At 50.4% G+C, this 15841-nt stretch overlaps 1 protein-coding gene across 3 annotated transcripts; it reads right to left on the bottom strand.

Annotated features, from left to right (window-relative positions):
• Positions 1-1807: 1807 nt before the first annotated feature.
• On the bottom strand, positions 1808-14937 carry ZNF584 (zinc finger protein 584). Of its 3 annotated transcripts, none has more exons than XM_070558911.1 (5): positions 14057-14398; positions 13117-13243; positions 9743-9868; positions 7096-9090; positions 1808-2372 (listed from the first exon to the last, which is right to left on the bottom strand). In XM_070558911.1, the coding sequence occupies exons 1-4, from the start codon at positions 14315-14317 to the stop codon at positions 8090-8092; spliced, it is 1515 nt and encodes a 504-aa protein (XP_070415012.1). In that variant the 5' UTR covers positions 14318-14398; the 3' UTR covers positions 1808-2372; positions 7096-8089. The 3 variants fall into 3 exon arrangements, with proteins under 3 accessions (XP_070415012.1, XP_070415011.1, XP_008542771.1); XM_070558910.1 differs by having other exon boundaries at positions 7049-9090; positions 14057-14373; XM_008544549.2 differs by lacking the exon at positions 1808-2372 and having other exon boundaries at positions 6578-9090; positions 14057-14937.
• Between the last annotated feature and the right edge of the window lie 904 nt (positions 14938-15841).

The raw sequence follows: 15841 nt of genomic DNA, 5'->3' as shown, positions 1-15841 counted from the left end.
GTGGGAGCCATCATGAGTACAGAAACACTGGGCAGTGTCGAGAAGACTGCTAAACTAGAGACGACTTAGTTGTTCCAAAGGTGCATCAAAACTCCTCCGGGTGACTGACCAAGTGGATAAGAGTGTGCAGAACTCAGGACCTGCAGACCTGTGTATTGCCCACAGCTGAAATACAAGTGTTTTAACCTCCCTGAGCTGTTCATCTCATGGCTGTCACTGCTCAGGTGTCACTCTCACTTCCCCCAACCCTGAGGGAAAACAGAGCTCATGGTATGGGGAGTGGTTTATGTGAGTAGCCAGGGTTTCTAGAGAATCGCACAGCCATTGGCCTTCATTACTCTACCTCTGTGCCTCCAAGCAGGTCTGTCCCTCAGGGGTGGGGAGACAACATGGTGGAGTTAATATGGGTTTCCCAAACCTCCTGGTTTTCAAAAAAGATCCAGATATTTGGATTTTTATGTGGCTTTTGATTTTATAAATGTTGGAGCCATTTCCAAAAACATTCCAATACAAAAGCAGTTTACTGAAACCTCTAGGTGGGTTATGTATATTCTCCTGGGCCCTTCCAAGAGTCCTGGGGGAGAAGGACCAGGAGTCCTCTGATGTGAGAGGCTTTGGCCTGCAGTGTCCATCCATACTGTGTGGTGGGTCAGAAGCCACTGCTGCTGCCACCTCTTCCCAGGGTGATTCTCCCCAAAGCCCCCAAAGGGACAAGGAATGATAACATCAGGGGCAGAAGCAAAGGCAGGCTTGCAGTCAGCACAGTTTACAGCAGGGCTGCTCAAGTACTCCCCAGCACCATGAGGTGTTTGGGGGATCCCCCACCCTGCACAGGCCTTCCTGGGTGTAATAATTGTCTTCCACCAACACGGAGGCTCATGTTGGATCAGTTATAGGCCTGCTGAGCTACATGGGATTCAGGCCTCCAAGCAGATTGGGGTAGGATAGATACTGGTCATCAGAGCTCAGTCCTTTGTGCCCTGTGTGGAGGGCCATGGTTAGATCTCATAAAATGGCCCTCAGTTCACGACTAAAGAGTCTTCTGTGCTTGCCCTGAACTGGCCTTCCAGTCTCCCAGTGGGGCTCAGTACACAGCAGCCAATCTGTTGAGGAAGGGAGATGTTTGCCAGTGATGCCAGAATACTTCAGGCAAAGGCCTGATGGCTGTGACCACTGGCTGCCCAGGATACCAGTCTGTGTGGGGCTGTGTAGTTGCATTGCTTTCAGCCCACCCTCAATCCAACAGGCAAGTGCCTTCAGGCCTTTGATGCAGTCTAAGACTGATCCTGTGCACTCAGCCCTAGCCAGTCATAACTCTTCTCTGGGCTCTCTCCAGCAGTTCCCTGCCCTTGGACCTTTGCCTGTGCCCTCCCCAACAAGGGATACCCTCCACCGTCTTCTCAACCTCTCCCAACCTTGCCTCTCCGTCTCAGCTGCATTATCGCTCCTCCGTGTTGGTGTCAGCCTCTCTCTGATGTCTGAACCTTTGGTCTGACACCAGTCCTCTGCTACCATGTCTTCCCACAACTGCACCCACAGATGCAAATGTTTCAAATCTCAAGGGTATGTTTGCTTTTCTGAAAGCAACAGAAATGGCTCAAGGTGTCACTGACCCTGGAGACTAGTGCTAAACAAGGTGTTCTTAGAATTTTAAAGGTCATATGACTTAGCTCTGGCTGCTATAACAAAATACCGTGGACTGGGTGGCTTAACAGCACTAGAATGTCAGTAATCACCACTTCCTTTCAACATTCCACTGGAGGTTCTAGTCAGTGCAGTAAGGAAAGAAAAAGAAAAGGCATCTGGATTAAAAAGAAGTAAAACTTACTTTATTCACAGGTAATACAGTTGTCCATGTACAAAAACCCTATGAAATATAACAAAAGCTAATAAGCAAACCGGGGCCCCACTGTCCCCTTTCTGTACATAGAGCACAATTCTGTTCTCAAAATACCCCACAAAACGAACACAACCCCCAAGATTACAGGTGGCTTTAAAAAAAAAAAGACCTGTGTTATATAATTTAGACCAGTGTAAGGTACTACATTCCAGGGATGAGTGATTTGAAAGCTGGACAAATCCATGACAGGTATATGTACAGTCAACAGTGTCCATAAAAAAAAATCTTTGATGCAAGCCCCCAGACCATCACTGGTTGGAGATGGGCCCCAGGGTGGGAAGGGTCAGGTCCTGAGGGAAATGGGCAACCATGGGCCTGGATCTCCAGTCTCCTTTGGGAAGGATCCTTTGCTGCATGGAGAGGAGAGGGGGAAGATTCCCTGAACATGTTGGCATCCAGGTGAAGGGGGAGGTTACTCTACAGCAAATCCAGTTACTCTTCTAGGTCTCACACTCCAGGTCCACCCAGCTCACTGTGGGGAAATAGAGACATGAAAATTAATCATTAATGCTGGCGGAAGAATAGATATAGATCAATGGAACAAAACACAGAACCTAGAAATGGACCCATACATACAGGCCCAAAGGATTTCTGACGAAGGTGCAAAAGCAACTAAATGGAGGAAGAAGAGTTTTTTAAACAAATGGTGCTGGAACAAATGGACAGCCACAGGCAAAAAATAACTTAAATCTCACACCTTACACAAAAATTAACTCAAAAAGGATCACATTTAAATATAAAACAGAAAACTAAAATTTTTAGGAGAAAATTTTTGAGACTTAGGGCCAAGTGAAGATTTCTTAGACTTGATTAGAAAAGCACAATTGATAAAAAGAAAAAGTGGACCTCATCAAAATCACTTTAAAGTTAGAAAATTATAGAAGTAAGTGGATTAGTGGCTGCCAGGGGTTAAGGCTGGGGATTGGCTATGAAGGGGCAGCAGGAGGGCAATCTTTGTGGTGTTTGACCTGTTCTGTATCTTGATTGAGGGGATAAGTTACATGAAGCTACACATGTGATAAAATTGCATAGAACTACACACATGTGTGCAGGTATAACATGAAATCTGAATAAGCTCTGTAGACTGTAAAAAAGTAGAATCATTAAATGTTAGATTAAAAAAAAAAAGCACTACATGAAAGCAGCAGCCATGATGACTTCCCTTCACTAAAAGGTAAACGCCAAGTGCAGCATCACCTGAGCCCCCCCGGAGATGGACATGAGGAGAGACCAGAGGTCCCGAAATGCAGACAATCAAGAAGGCCCTCAATCGACACACCAAGAGTGCCCTTTCTTAGCCCTTGTCACTGTCGCCAGTTGTGTGGTTTCTTGAGGGATGTCTGTCTCCTCACGTCTTAGTCCACTCCGGCTGCTATAACACACCATAGCCTGAGGGCTTACAGACAACAGAAATTTATTTCTCAGGTAGAGAGGCTGGCAAGTCCAAGATGAAGGTGCAGGCAGATTTGGTGTCTGGTGAGGATCTGCTTCCTGGTAAACAGCCTTCTTCTCACTGTGTCCTCACACAGCACAAGGAGGGAGGGAGTTCTCGGGGGTCTCTTATAAAGGCATTAATCTCATTCCCGAGGGCTCCACTCTCAGAACCTAATCACTTCTAAACACTATCACAATGGAGATAAGTTTTACCCACTGTATTTTGGGGGGACACAGTCTCTATCGCCCTACTAGAAAGTAAGTTCCATGCAGGAGGCCCCTGTGTTTTTCGTCCCTGGTGGGCGAGTTCAGTCCCCAGCACACAGCAGCAATTCACCAGGCATGGGATAAACAGGTAAGCAGACTCAGGCAATTTGCTGAATGCAGGAAGAGGGATTTTCTACTCTTTCACTTTGATGTCCTTCCTTCTCTCCCTCCCCAGAGTCAGCTGTGGTGACAGGGCTGTGGTCTGGGCCCAGCACAGTCCTGCGGAGCAGCCAAATACTCACTCAACAAACATTCTCCAGGGTCTACTGTGTGCCAGGCCCTTGCCTGAGCTCTGGGATAGACACATTTCATCTCGAGTCAACGCGCGATGCAGATTTAACGTGCAAAGACTAAACAACAGGGCCACTGCAGAGAGTGGTTGGGGCTCTGCAGGAAATGATGCAGGTGACAGGAAGTGATGACTGCCTCTTCAGAGTGACGGTCGGGAACACCTCTCTGAGGAGGTCACTCCAGAAGAAGAGTATTCTGGCCACAAGGAACTGAGTGCAGAGGCCCCAGGCAGGAGTGAGCCGAAGAGTTTAAGAATGAGGAGACCTGTGGCCTGTGTCGGGGAGGAGCAGGGCATGGGGTTGGGAACCAAGTCATGCCGGCACTGTAAGCTGGGGTGGAGTTTGGTTTATTCTAAGCCCATTAGGAACCACAAGATGGATGTGGCTGCTTGTGGTGAGGCTGGGCGGAGGCTGACTTTCACATGCAGGTGCATGCTGCCGGGAGCTTCCCAGGGCAGGAAGGGCAACTCAGAGTAAGAGACAGAGCGGACTCATGATGAACCTTTGCATTGGTGGAATCTGGGCCTCCGGAGCCTGACGCAGCTTTCACCCGTCCATGGGTGTGGTGGAAAAGTCTGTGCTGGACTTTAGGAGGCCTGGCCTGGGCCATCCTCGGCAGGAGACGGGGATGTCAATATGTGGGGATCACTGCAGGGGAGCTATACTGTAAAAGTGAGCTGTACTGGTCTGCTTAGGGTGCTAAATGATTAAATTCCAGAGCATAGCTTTAAAATGAAAATAACCACTATTAAAAAGATATTGTTATGGACTGAATGTTTGTGTCTTCCTCAAATTCATGCATTGAACCCTAGCCCCCTACGTGATGCTATGAGGATGTGGGGCCTCTGGGAGGTAATGGGTTTAGATGACAGTGAGGCCTCCATGTGGCAAAGAGATAGCAGAGCTTCATCTCTCTCAGCCGTGTGAAGACACAGCAAAAGATGTCTAAGAGCCAGGAAGAGAGCTCTCATCCAGGAATAAATCGGCCCATGCTAGGATCTTGGACTTCCAGCCTCTGGAACTGTGAGAAATACAGTTCTGCAGTTTAAGCTACCCAGTCTATGGTATTTTGCTATAGCAGGCCAAATGGACTGAGACACTTACCAGGAGATGAGAAGAGTTGCCCTCAGGGTATCTGCAGAACAAGATGGAATCTGGCCCCATGAATCAGTTCATGGAATTTTATAAGACGAGGTATCAAACTGAATATTCAGAATTTCAATCCTGCTCTCCTGCTTAATTAGTAGGGAGACGTGCATGTTTATCATTACTGTTACCAACAAATTGACACCTGCCCTGTTGACACGGGGACTAAGTGCGTTACACACTGAACACTATCACAATGGAGATAAGTTTTACCCACTGTATTTTGGGGGGACACAGTCTCTATCGCCCTACTAGAAAGTAAGTTCCATGCAGGAGGCCCCTGTGTTTTTCGTCCCTGGTGGGCGAGTTCAGTCCCCAGCACACAGCAGCAATTCACCAGGCATGGGATAAACAGGTAAGCAGTGAAAAAATAAGCACGCTGCCTCTGTGGGTGAACTTTAAAAAGCTGGAAGCAAGCTGTCTGGCACGAATCCCCAAGATCAGTGAAGCCTTGAGCCCTTGAGCCATTGCTTGCATGTTGCTAAGTCTTTAAGGAACACAAAAGTATCCCTCGGTTGCTAACAGAGGGACTGCTACACTGCTGTACACTGCTACAACAGTGCAGACCAGTCACGAGGACAAACTTAGAGGTGGCAGAGGGTTGGTGTCCGGCCTGACATCAAGGCATGGAGGACAAAAAGAGAATGAGTCATAGGACTCATGAAGAGGGGACATCTTGGCTTCACTATTGAAGGGGTATTACTGGGAGAGGGAGCAAGGATGAGGAGGCAGTCCTGATAGGCTGAGGGCACGAGAAAATTCCCAGGGGCCAGGGACTGCAGGGTATATTCCAGAGGAGAGCTCCACTGCCAGACAGAGGCTGTTTAACAATGGGCTGTTGGCGTTGGCTCCCAGATGAAGTTTGGGCTGAAGTGAGGGCACGAGTGAGTCCCACCCAAAATGGTACCCTGGGCAGGTCCAAGAGTCAGAGCCACCAGGCTTTGTTCCTGATGTTCCAGCATCACCAGGGAAACGGCACCCTCCAAACCCTCCCCAACAGGTTGGCTGCTGTGTGCAGAGCCCCAGTGGGAGACCAGCAGGCAGATTCAGGGCAAGTGCAGAGGATCCTTCACCACGCGCTGGGGGCCATCTTATGAGATCTAACCAAGGCCACCCACACAGGGTACAAAGAATTGAGCTCTAATTACTGAGGTCTACCCTATCCCCATTTGCTTGGAGATCTGAGCCCTGCCTGGCTCAGTTGGACATGCACCCCCATGTTGGAGATAGATAATTATTACACGGCGGGGAGGGCCTGAGCAGGCTGGGGGTGGCCATGTACCTTACGGTGCTGGGGAGAAATTGAGCAGCCTGGCTGAAACTGCCCTGACTGCAGGCCTGCCTGGGGTTCCGCCTGTGTGGCCATCACCCCTCCAGGGGTGGCGAGAAGAATCACCCCAGTTAGGAGGCAGCAGTGGCCTGAAGCGCCTCAAGCCTGGGGGCACTGGTGCTCTCCCCAACATGTCTCCCAACTAACGGTCTCTTCTTGACATGAAGCACAATTTCTGGACTAGGGACACAGCTACAACCAACATACAAGTTTTGATGAACTGACATTTTATTTACCTTTTGGGAAAATACTTTCCAAATTTTTTAAATCAAAAGGCCCCACAAACCAGAAGATCTGGATCCATATGTTGATTCAACCACTTCTCTCCTTTGAGCCCCGGGACAGTGGCCGCAAAAACAACGAAGGCTATCGTGTGCAGACACACTGGGAACCCAACTGGGTCACACAAACCACATCCCAGGACTACGGGATCTCCCTTCTCTCAGACCAGGGTGACGGCCATGAGGTGGACATGCTCAGGAAGCTGATGAGAATCCAGAAAACCTGTAGCTTACTTGCTAACAGTGACCTCAGCCACAGATAACTCTGCACTCCTCACACCGTGGAACGACAGTTGCTGGAACATTTGTGGGTGCCTCTTTAGATCCAACTCAAACTCTAGTTTACCAGACACCCCCCAGCCCCCATGTTACTCCATTCAGTATTTCTGTGCCCACTTACTGTTTTAAACAGGCCCCTGTAGGTCCTATGGTCAGTCTAGAACTTACTTCCACACTCTAGTTTTCAGAGAACATGGCTTCTGAGCTGATTCTGGAAACAGCTTCTTCTGACCAATGCTAGATGTTGTACAACATTCTCTGGGAACAAGGGACCCAGCTCTCTTGTCCTTACACACATGGGGGATCTTAAAGCAATGACCCCATTCTTCACAAGCTCTGGACCCACAAAGAAACCTGACATCCAAGCTACCAGATTCATCCACAAAGCTCTTCAGTCTTTCTCTGGAGGTCTCAGACACCAATGAAAATTAGGCCAATCTTGACTGGAGCTGTTGTCTGCCATCCTTCTGTCCCCACTGAGGTAGATAAAAGTCAGGGACCCCCAAAGAAGCCATTCCCTCTGTTTATGAGCCCAATTCTGTTCCCAGTCCCTCCACACACAGGGATCAGAACCCCCAAAAATAAAAGTGGCTTAAACAATACGGCCTTTGTTACCATACATTCCAGAGCAGTGAGTCAGTTCCAGAGTTGGATAAATCCATGACAGGTACCATGTGTAGTCTCATAGCATCCATGAAAGTGGTTAATCTTCCCAGGAAGATCCCAGTAGAAACTTCTCAGCTACTCTTGGCCAGAACTAGGTCACGTCCACACCTAAACCAGTCAAGGGAGGGAATAGGCCCATTATGGGTTCCACCACTCATGATTCTCTCCTATATAGAGTGGGAAGCACAGAGGTCTGCTGTCCCAGAGTACACTGGGGTGACTGATAGACCCCATGGGGACAGACCAGGTGGTAGAGGTGGGGTGGCTTCTGTCACAGAAACTGGCAGTGACTTAACACTGCCAACAGCCTGGGCAGGTCAGAGTGCAATGTAGCTCCCAAAAGCTTCCCAACACTCCTGGCACCACCCCAGGGTGGTGGTGGGGTCTGCCAGGTTAAGCTTTCAAATGGCTACTCTCCTAATCTCTCTTGAGTGAGACCTTTCATGATGAACAAGGTGTCAGCCATGGCTACAAGCTTTCCCACATCCCTGTCCTCCTACTGCCTTTCTCCAGCGTGGACTTTCTTGTGCTGAAGGAGGGTGGAACTATGTTTGAAGGCTTTCCCACATTCTGCACATTCATGGGACCTCTCTTCAGTGTGGAACTGCTGGTGCCGATTGCAGTAGGACCTGGTCGTGAAGGCTTTTCCACACAGGCTGCACTTGTAGGGCCGCTCCCCAGTGTGGACCTTCCAGTGCTGGTAGAGGCCGGAGCGGGTCACGTACGCTTTCCCGCACTGCTTGCACTCGTAGGGCCTTTCTCCAGTGTGCACTCTCTGGTGAAGAATGAAGCTGTGGTTGTATTTAAAGAACTTCCCACATTCCCCGCACTCATAGGGCCTTTCTCCAATGTGAACTTTCCGGTGCCGGATGAGGGTGGACAACACGCTGAAGGCTTTCCCACATTCGCTGCACTCATACGGCCTTTCTCCAGTGTGGATTCTCTGGTGCAGGACAAGCGCATCTTTGCGGTTGAAGGTTTTCCCACACTCACCACACTTGAAAGGTTTTATGCCCGTGTGAACCTTCTGGTGCTTCCTCAGCTTAGATGGGTAACTGAAGGCCTTTCCACACTCGTTACACACATGGGATGACTCTCCAGTGTGAATTTTTCGGTGACTAGCAAGGGTTGATGTCTCTTTGGGGGCATTTCCACCTTTTGGGCATCTAAAGGGTCTCTCTTCAGAGAGAGTTAAGTGGTCGAGGAGCGCAAAGGCCTTCAGGAAGGCCTGCCCACAGTCACTGCACTTGAAGGGCTTCTGTGCAGCTTGGACTCCCTGCTGCTGCTGGCAACGGGAGCTGGGTGGGAAGGCCTTGCGCTCAGTGCTCCTGCATGGCTTCCCCCTGCTGTGGGCGGCCTCGTGCAGGAGGAGGTCTAAGGTGGCTGGGACGTCCTTCCCAGACGCCCCACACAGAAAGGGCTTCTCTGACAGGTGAACTCTGCAGCTCTTCACCTGCTTGGGAGGAGCTTCCTCATCCTCCAGTCTGCACAGACAACCTGAGACAGAGAAGTGAGGTGCCAAGAGCTGGATTAGAGGGAGGAGGCACCTTCTCACCAATGCACACTGGACACACCTAGAAAGAAGTCCACAGAACTGCCAGGAGGGTGCTGGGAAAGGTCTGGGTGAGGAAGGGCTGGCCCAGCAGAACAGGGCTCTGGCAGACCATGGAACAGGGAAGACCTCAACAGGGACAAAGACACAAAGATGGCAGCAATGCAGGGAGGAGAGCTGGAGTCTCTGAGCCACTCCTCTGCACTGGGTTTAAAGGAGGGCCTTAGATGATGACAGCAAGTATTGTGAAGAGGATGTGTCTACTCCGATGAAAAGACAATTGTAACAGAGTAGCCAGTGGTCAAATATTATTTAAGGACACATGCACATCACAAGTCACAAGCAGAGCAGGTCAGTAGTGGACAGCTCTGTGCTGGCACAGAGACAGGGAAATGACAAGATACAGAGGCCAAAAAGGTGGGTCATCCAGGGTCCGAGAGTCATGGTAGACATGGCAAGACCACAAGGTGTGTCCAAAAGGGAGAGGAAAGGTGGGACAAAATGCAGTCACTGGCCTCAGCACCAAGATGCCAGTGCACACAGACACCCAGCATGCCGCGAGCCCGGCACTGCAACCAGGACCCCAGACCCACTCACCAAGACCAGGGCCCCTCTCGGCCTCTGTTCTGCTGACCAGGATCATGTCCACCATGTTGGGTACCCAGAGCTGTTCTTCATCATCCTCCAGTTGGGTAACCACATGGGACCTCAAAGGTGCAAATCCTAGGAGGAGAAAGGAGTAAGAGGCCAGCCCAAGCCAAGGCTGACCCACCCTGCCACACACCGCAGGGGCTCACGTCATCATGGCAACCAGGTGCACTAGAAAAGGAACCTCCTCTGTACACTTAAAAATCAGTTAAGGGACCGGCCCAGTGGCACAGTGGTTAAGTGCAGCCGTTCCACTTCAGTGGCCTAGGGTTCCCTGGTTTGGATTCCAGGTGTGGACATGCACCGCTTAGCAAGCCATGCTGTGGTAGGCATCCCACATATAAAGCAGAGGAAGATGGGCACGGATGTTAGCTCAGGGCTAGGCTTCCTCAGCAAAAAGAGGATTGGCAGCAGATGTTAGCTCAGGGCTAATCTTCCTCAAAAAAAAAAAAAACAAACAAACAAAAATAGAAATACCATAGGATTCAGCTTTTCCACTTCTGGATATTTATCCAAAGAACTTGATATCAATGATCTAAAGAGATTTAAGCACCCCTATGTTCACTGCAGCATTATTCACAATAGCCAAGACGTGGAAGCAACCCAAGTGCCCTTCTACAGATGATCAGATAAAGAAGATGTCATATATATATACACACACACGCACACATGCACACACACACACAAGGAATACTACTCAGCCATAAAAAAGGGACAAAATTGTCCCATTCACAACAATATGGATGGTCCTTCAGGGTATGATGTTAAGTGAAATAAGCCAGACAGAGAAAGACAAATACTACATGATTTCACTTGTATGTCAAAGATAAACAAATACATAGATAAAGAGAACAGATTAATGGTTAACAGAGGGGAAGGGGGCTGGGGGTGGGCGAAAGGGGGAAAGGGGCACATATGTATGGTGACGGACAAAAATGAGACTACTGGTGGTGAGCACAATGAAGTCTATTCAGAAATTTATAAATAATAATGTACACCCAAAACTATACAATGTTATAAACCATTATGATCTCAATAAAATTACTGGGGGAAAAAAGGCAAAACAAAAAGCAAGCTCCCCTCCTTTTTTCTTGGATTTGCCCATGGTCTGCCATAGCTTGTATGTCTTGAATTGCAGTTCTTTTGGTTGTTCCCAAATAAACTTGCTCTGTGGGTAAAACAACTGGCCAATTTACATTTTTAGTTGACAATCACAACACCCATATTAAAAAAGATCTCAAACCAATAACCTAATTTTAACCTCAAGAAACAAGAAAAAGGAAAGCAACTAAATCCAAAGCTAGCAGAAGAAAGAAAATAATAAAGAGCAGAGGCAAATGAAATAGAGATTAGAAAAACAGAATCAATGAAACCAAAATGTGGTTCTTTGAAAACATCAACAAAATTAACAAGCCATTACCTAGACTGACAAGAAAAAATAGAGAAAAGACTCAATTTATTACAAACAGGAAAGAAAAAAGGAACATTACTAACAACCTTACAAAAATAGAAAGGATTGTAAGGAAACACTATGAACAACTGTATGCCCACAAATTAGATAATTTAGATAAAATGGGCAAATTCCTAAAAAAGAAAAAACCTACCAAAACTGACTCAAGAAGAAAGAAAAAATCTGAATAGATTTAAAAAATAAACTTTCCCTACAGGAGGAAAACAAAGGCCTAGGACCAGATGGTTTCACTGGTGAATATTAATGTTGAAATAAAAATTAACACTAGTCGGGGCACAGCAGTTTAGTTGGCACATTCTGCTTTTCGGTGGCCTGGGATTCGCCGGTTCGGATCCCAGGTGTGGACATGGCACCACTTGGCAAAAGCCACGCTGTGGTAGGTGTCCCACATATAAAGTAGAGGAAGATGGGCATGGAGGTTAGCTCAGGGCTAGGCTTCCTCAGCAAAAAGAGGAGGACTGGCAGCAGATGTTAGCTCAGGGCTAATCTTCCTCAAAAAAAAAAAAAAAAAAAAAAAATTAACACTAGTACTTCACAAACTCTTTCAGGAAAAAGAAGAGAAGGGAACACTTCCCAAGTCATACATTGAAGCCAAAATTACCCTCATACTCAATCCAAACAGAGACATTAGGAGAAAAAGAAAACTACACCATTGATAAGTCTTATGAATAGACATGCAAAACTCCCCAACAAAATACTAGCAAACCAAATCCAGAAATACATAAAAAGGATTACAAATCATGACAGACTGTAATTTATGCTAAGAATAGTCACACAGATGAAAATCAATCACTGTAATACACCATGTTAATAGAAGAGGGGACAAAAATCACATGATAATTTCAATAGACATAGAAAAGTATGAGACAAAATATAACTACCTTTCATGATAAATGCACTCAACAAACTGGGAAGAGAAGGGCAATTCTTCACCTGAAAAGGACATCTGCAGAAAACCTACAGCTAGCATCTTACTAGTGAAAGACTGAACGCTTTTCCCATAAGATTGTAAACAAAGCAAAGATGTCTACTGTTGCCACTTCTATTCAATAAAGTACTGGAGATTCTAGCCAGGTCAGTTGGCAAAGAAAGAAGTAAAAATATCTCCATTCACAATGACATGACATTATATACATGGGAAATACCAAGGAATCCACTGAAACTATTAGAACTAATAAATTAGTTTAGCAAGACTGCAAGATACAAGATCTGTACATAAAAATCACTTATATTTCTATACACTTGCAATGAACAATCCAAAATGAAATTAAATAAACAATTCAACTTAAAATAACATCAAAAAGAATACAATACTCAGGAATAAAGCCTTGTACACTGAAAACTATAAAACACCCTTGAAAAAAATTAAACAATAGCTAAATAAAGGGAAAGACATGCCATGTTCATGGATTAAAAGATATTAATATGGCAATACTCACCAAATTGAACTACTGATTTGAATTCATGGCTCAAGCCTGGCCCAGGGAGGGCCCTCTAAAATTTCTTTTGGAGGAAGAAGGCAAAACCCAGAGCACAGAGAGGCCATGGCTTCAGCAGAGTCACAGGGCCAACGAGACGCACAGCTGGATGGGATTTTGAGGGCAAACTGTAAACATCTGAACCCCAAGCCCTACTTCAGGAGGCCATGGGACAACAGGTGTTGAGGCTGCTATCGGCCTGCTCAGAGAGAGGCAGAGGAAGAGCAGACAGCCGAGTCCCAGTACTCACAGCACTAACCACAGGGAACCTGGGAAAGAAGCAGCCTCTGTGGTGTAGCTTTAGGATGGGTAGAACTTCCCATGGGGAAAGGCAGAGGTGGTCAGTTCGCTGGGGACGAGTGTGAGAGACTTACCCAGCGAGCCAATGAGCGCAAAATTCTCCAGCATCACATCATGGTACAGGCTCCTCTGGGTCAAATTAAGGAGGCTCCACTCCTCCAGGGAGAAATACACAGCCACATCCTCGAAGGTCACTGGGCCCTGTAATGATTGATTCAGTCTTAGGGTCAATAGTGGTCAGAAAAGCCAACCAAAGTACGGACATAGGAACACATCCAGGACCCATGACCTGTGTTTCAGAGTCCTGCCGAATCTCTCTCTGACATCATCTTTCCCTTTGAGCCCCGTTCCCACCCCTACCTGACACATACCCTCATACCTGCCTCCTTCTAAGACCTCTACCTCCGAGGACTACCAGGGCCCCCAGTACCAGTGGTGCTTCTCTCCTCGTGTACTACTGGACTCTCTCTCCAGCCCACGGCAACAACAGTTGGGAAACCAGACAGACACCATCTATGTACCTGGCCAGGCACAGGGCCCCACCTTATCTCCTCTGTGTCCAACAGATCATCTCTCAGAGACAACCAAACCCATGCTCACCCGTCTCTCTTAGGCCCAAGAACCTGGTCCCAGGGCCCTCCACTTGCCCTCGTGCCAGTCAGGGACATAACTAGGTTCCGCAGCACCTGATAACTCCACACCCCAGCACGACCTGGCCAGCTCACCCACTGGCAGCTCCCTGGACGCCCCAACGCCACTTCTGCACGTGGCGTTTCCAGAGTGCCCCACAGAGGGCAACCACAACCCCATCCGCCCCAGGACTGCCACACTGCCCAGGGCCCACGGCCGCGGGCACCCTCGCCCTGCCCTGAGGACCCCCCCACCGGACCTGCGTCCAGCTGCAGCTCTCGGCCGCCCGGCGCAACGCACCAGGCGCCTCGACCGCTACCTCGGCACCAGCCGTCCCTCGCCGGCCACCGCCTGCCTCACCCCGCCCGGGCTCCCTCCGCTCACCTGCCCCTCCGCGGCCATCGGAACCCGCGGACGACGGGGCAGCGGCCAGCGCTGACCGCGACGGGGGCCGAGCTTCCGCGAACTCGGCCTCAGCGCTCCAGGGAAGGCAGCCCGCTGCGCTGCTCGAGGGGCGCGCGCCCACAGCCGGCGGCCGAGCGTGCGCGCGCGCCGAAGGCTACACCGGAAGTCCCGCCCTCCAGGGCGGCGGCGGGAGCACAGGGCTGCACCTTTGCCGACTCGGCGCCGCCGAGGGGACCTCATTTCCCAGCTCCCCTCGCGGTGGCGCTTGCTTGTTGCCCAGGCGACAGGGGAGCGCACGGCTAGCTTCGGCTGGACGCGCGCGAACTACATCTCCCATAAGTGATCTCGCAGTGCGTCCGTACAGGAGGGGGCGGTTCCCGGCGAGCCGCTCCAGCGGGGGAGGAACTTCCGGGTCGGATCCGACCGTTTCTTTGGAAGCGTGCCGGGCGAGGCGTACGGGAGGCTCCCCTGGCCGGCCGGAACGCGAGCAAGGACGGCGGGAGTGCGGGGACGTTCCACCAGACCCTGTCCGCGGCACGGCTGCCCCCTCCTCGAGCCCGGTCTTTCCGGGAGCAGGGAGGCGGCCCGTTCGGGCTCACGGCGCGGGGTGTCTGCCGGGGCCTGCGCGGCCACCCGGGAGTCAGCGCCCGTGGCGTGTGTCTGCCTCACGGGGCGGGAGACGAAGGCGCAGGAAAGCGCCCGACGTCAGGGAGCGGCCTGGGGGCCTCTCTGGAGGAGGGGGAGGCACCGGGGACGAGGAGCTCCTAGCTCTAGACGTGCGGAGTCTTCGGCCCCGCGGTGAGGGCAGGCCCGGCAGGCGCGTAGCTTGCGCCGGGGCGGGCCGTAGTTTCCGCGCGGACGCGGGTCAGGGGAGGAGGGCGAGCGCGTGGGTGATGGCGTCGGGCGGGGTCTTGGGCGCGTCCGGGTCGCCAGCTGGCGGAGGACCTGGGGCCTGGGCGCCCTGTCTTCTGTTCGGACGCGTCCTCGATGCCTCGGCCCTGTGTCTCCTCGGGAGGGCGGAGCGCTCAGACGAATCCCGGAGGAGCGTGCGCCCCAGGGTGGTGCGGGGGAAGCTTGCCCGTGCGGCTTCGCTGGATCAGGCACAAGCTTCCTCACTTCCCGCCGGAGGTGGTTTCTCTGGTCTTTGCATGTTCCCCTTGGAAGCTGCTCTTGGTCTTGGCGCTGGGGCGCAGGCCACTTCGTGAGCGACTCCCACACACTCTACCCAGGCGCCGTGAGTGGCCGAGATCTGCGGTCAGTCGTCTCTCAATCTTCGCAGCAGGTCATGTTCAGTTCAGTCAGTTCCTGTAAGAAGCCAAGCACTTGCTTCGTGCACTGACATGGTCGTTGTTGTGGGGCCACTGGGCTGTGCCTTGGAGACCTTCCCTGGACGTTCGGTTTGTGAAGATAAGTGGATGATCCTCACCCGCTGGGGTCTATTATGGGGTGGGTTGGCCTCTCCTAGGCTGGATTCTCACAAACCTCATCAGCCCCCTTAGCTCTGGTGGCTTCCACATTCCCTGTGGTTACCCAGCTGGAATTGGTGAAGAGACTGGCCCTAGTGACTGCCTAGAGGTAGGCTATTCTCATACCTGGTGCCTGGCCCCTAGCCTCTCAGGTCTTGGTGCCTCCCTGACCGCCTACTGGTTTTTCATCCTCTTGACAGCAACCTGACTCTGGTCCCCTGGCTATGCCCCCACTCTCTGTCCCACTACTCTGTCTCCAGCTATGCAATCAGTGTTCACCTCCCCTTGACATGTCCTG

This window comes from Equus przewalskii, chromosome 9 (genome assembly GCF_037783145.1).
Source record: "Equus przewalskii isolate Varuska chromosome 9, EquPr2, whole genome shotgun sequence".
NCBI lineage: Eukaryota > Metazoa > Chordata > Mammalia > Perissodactyla > Equidae > Equus > Equus przewalskii.
The sequence above is the reverse complement of the archived record's forward strand: the minus strand, read 5'-3'. Positions and strand labels throughout refer to the sequence as shown.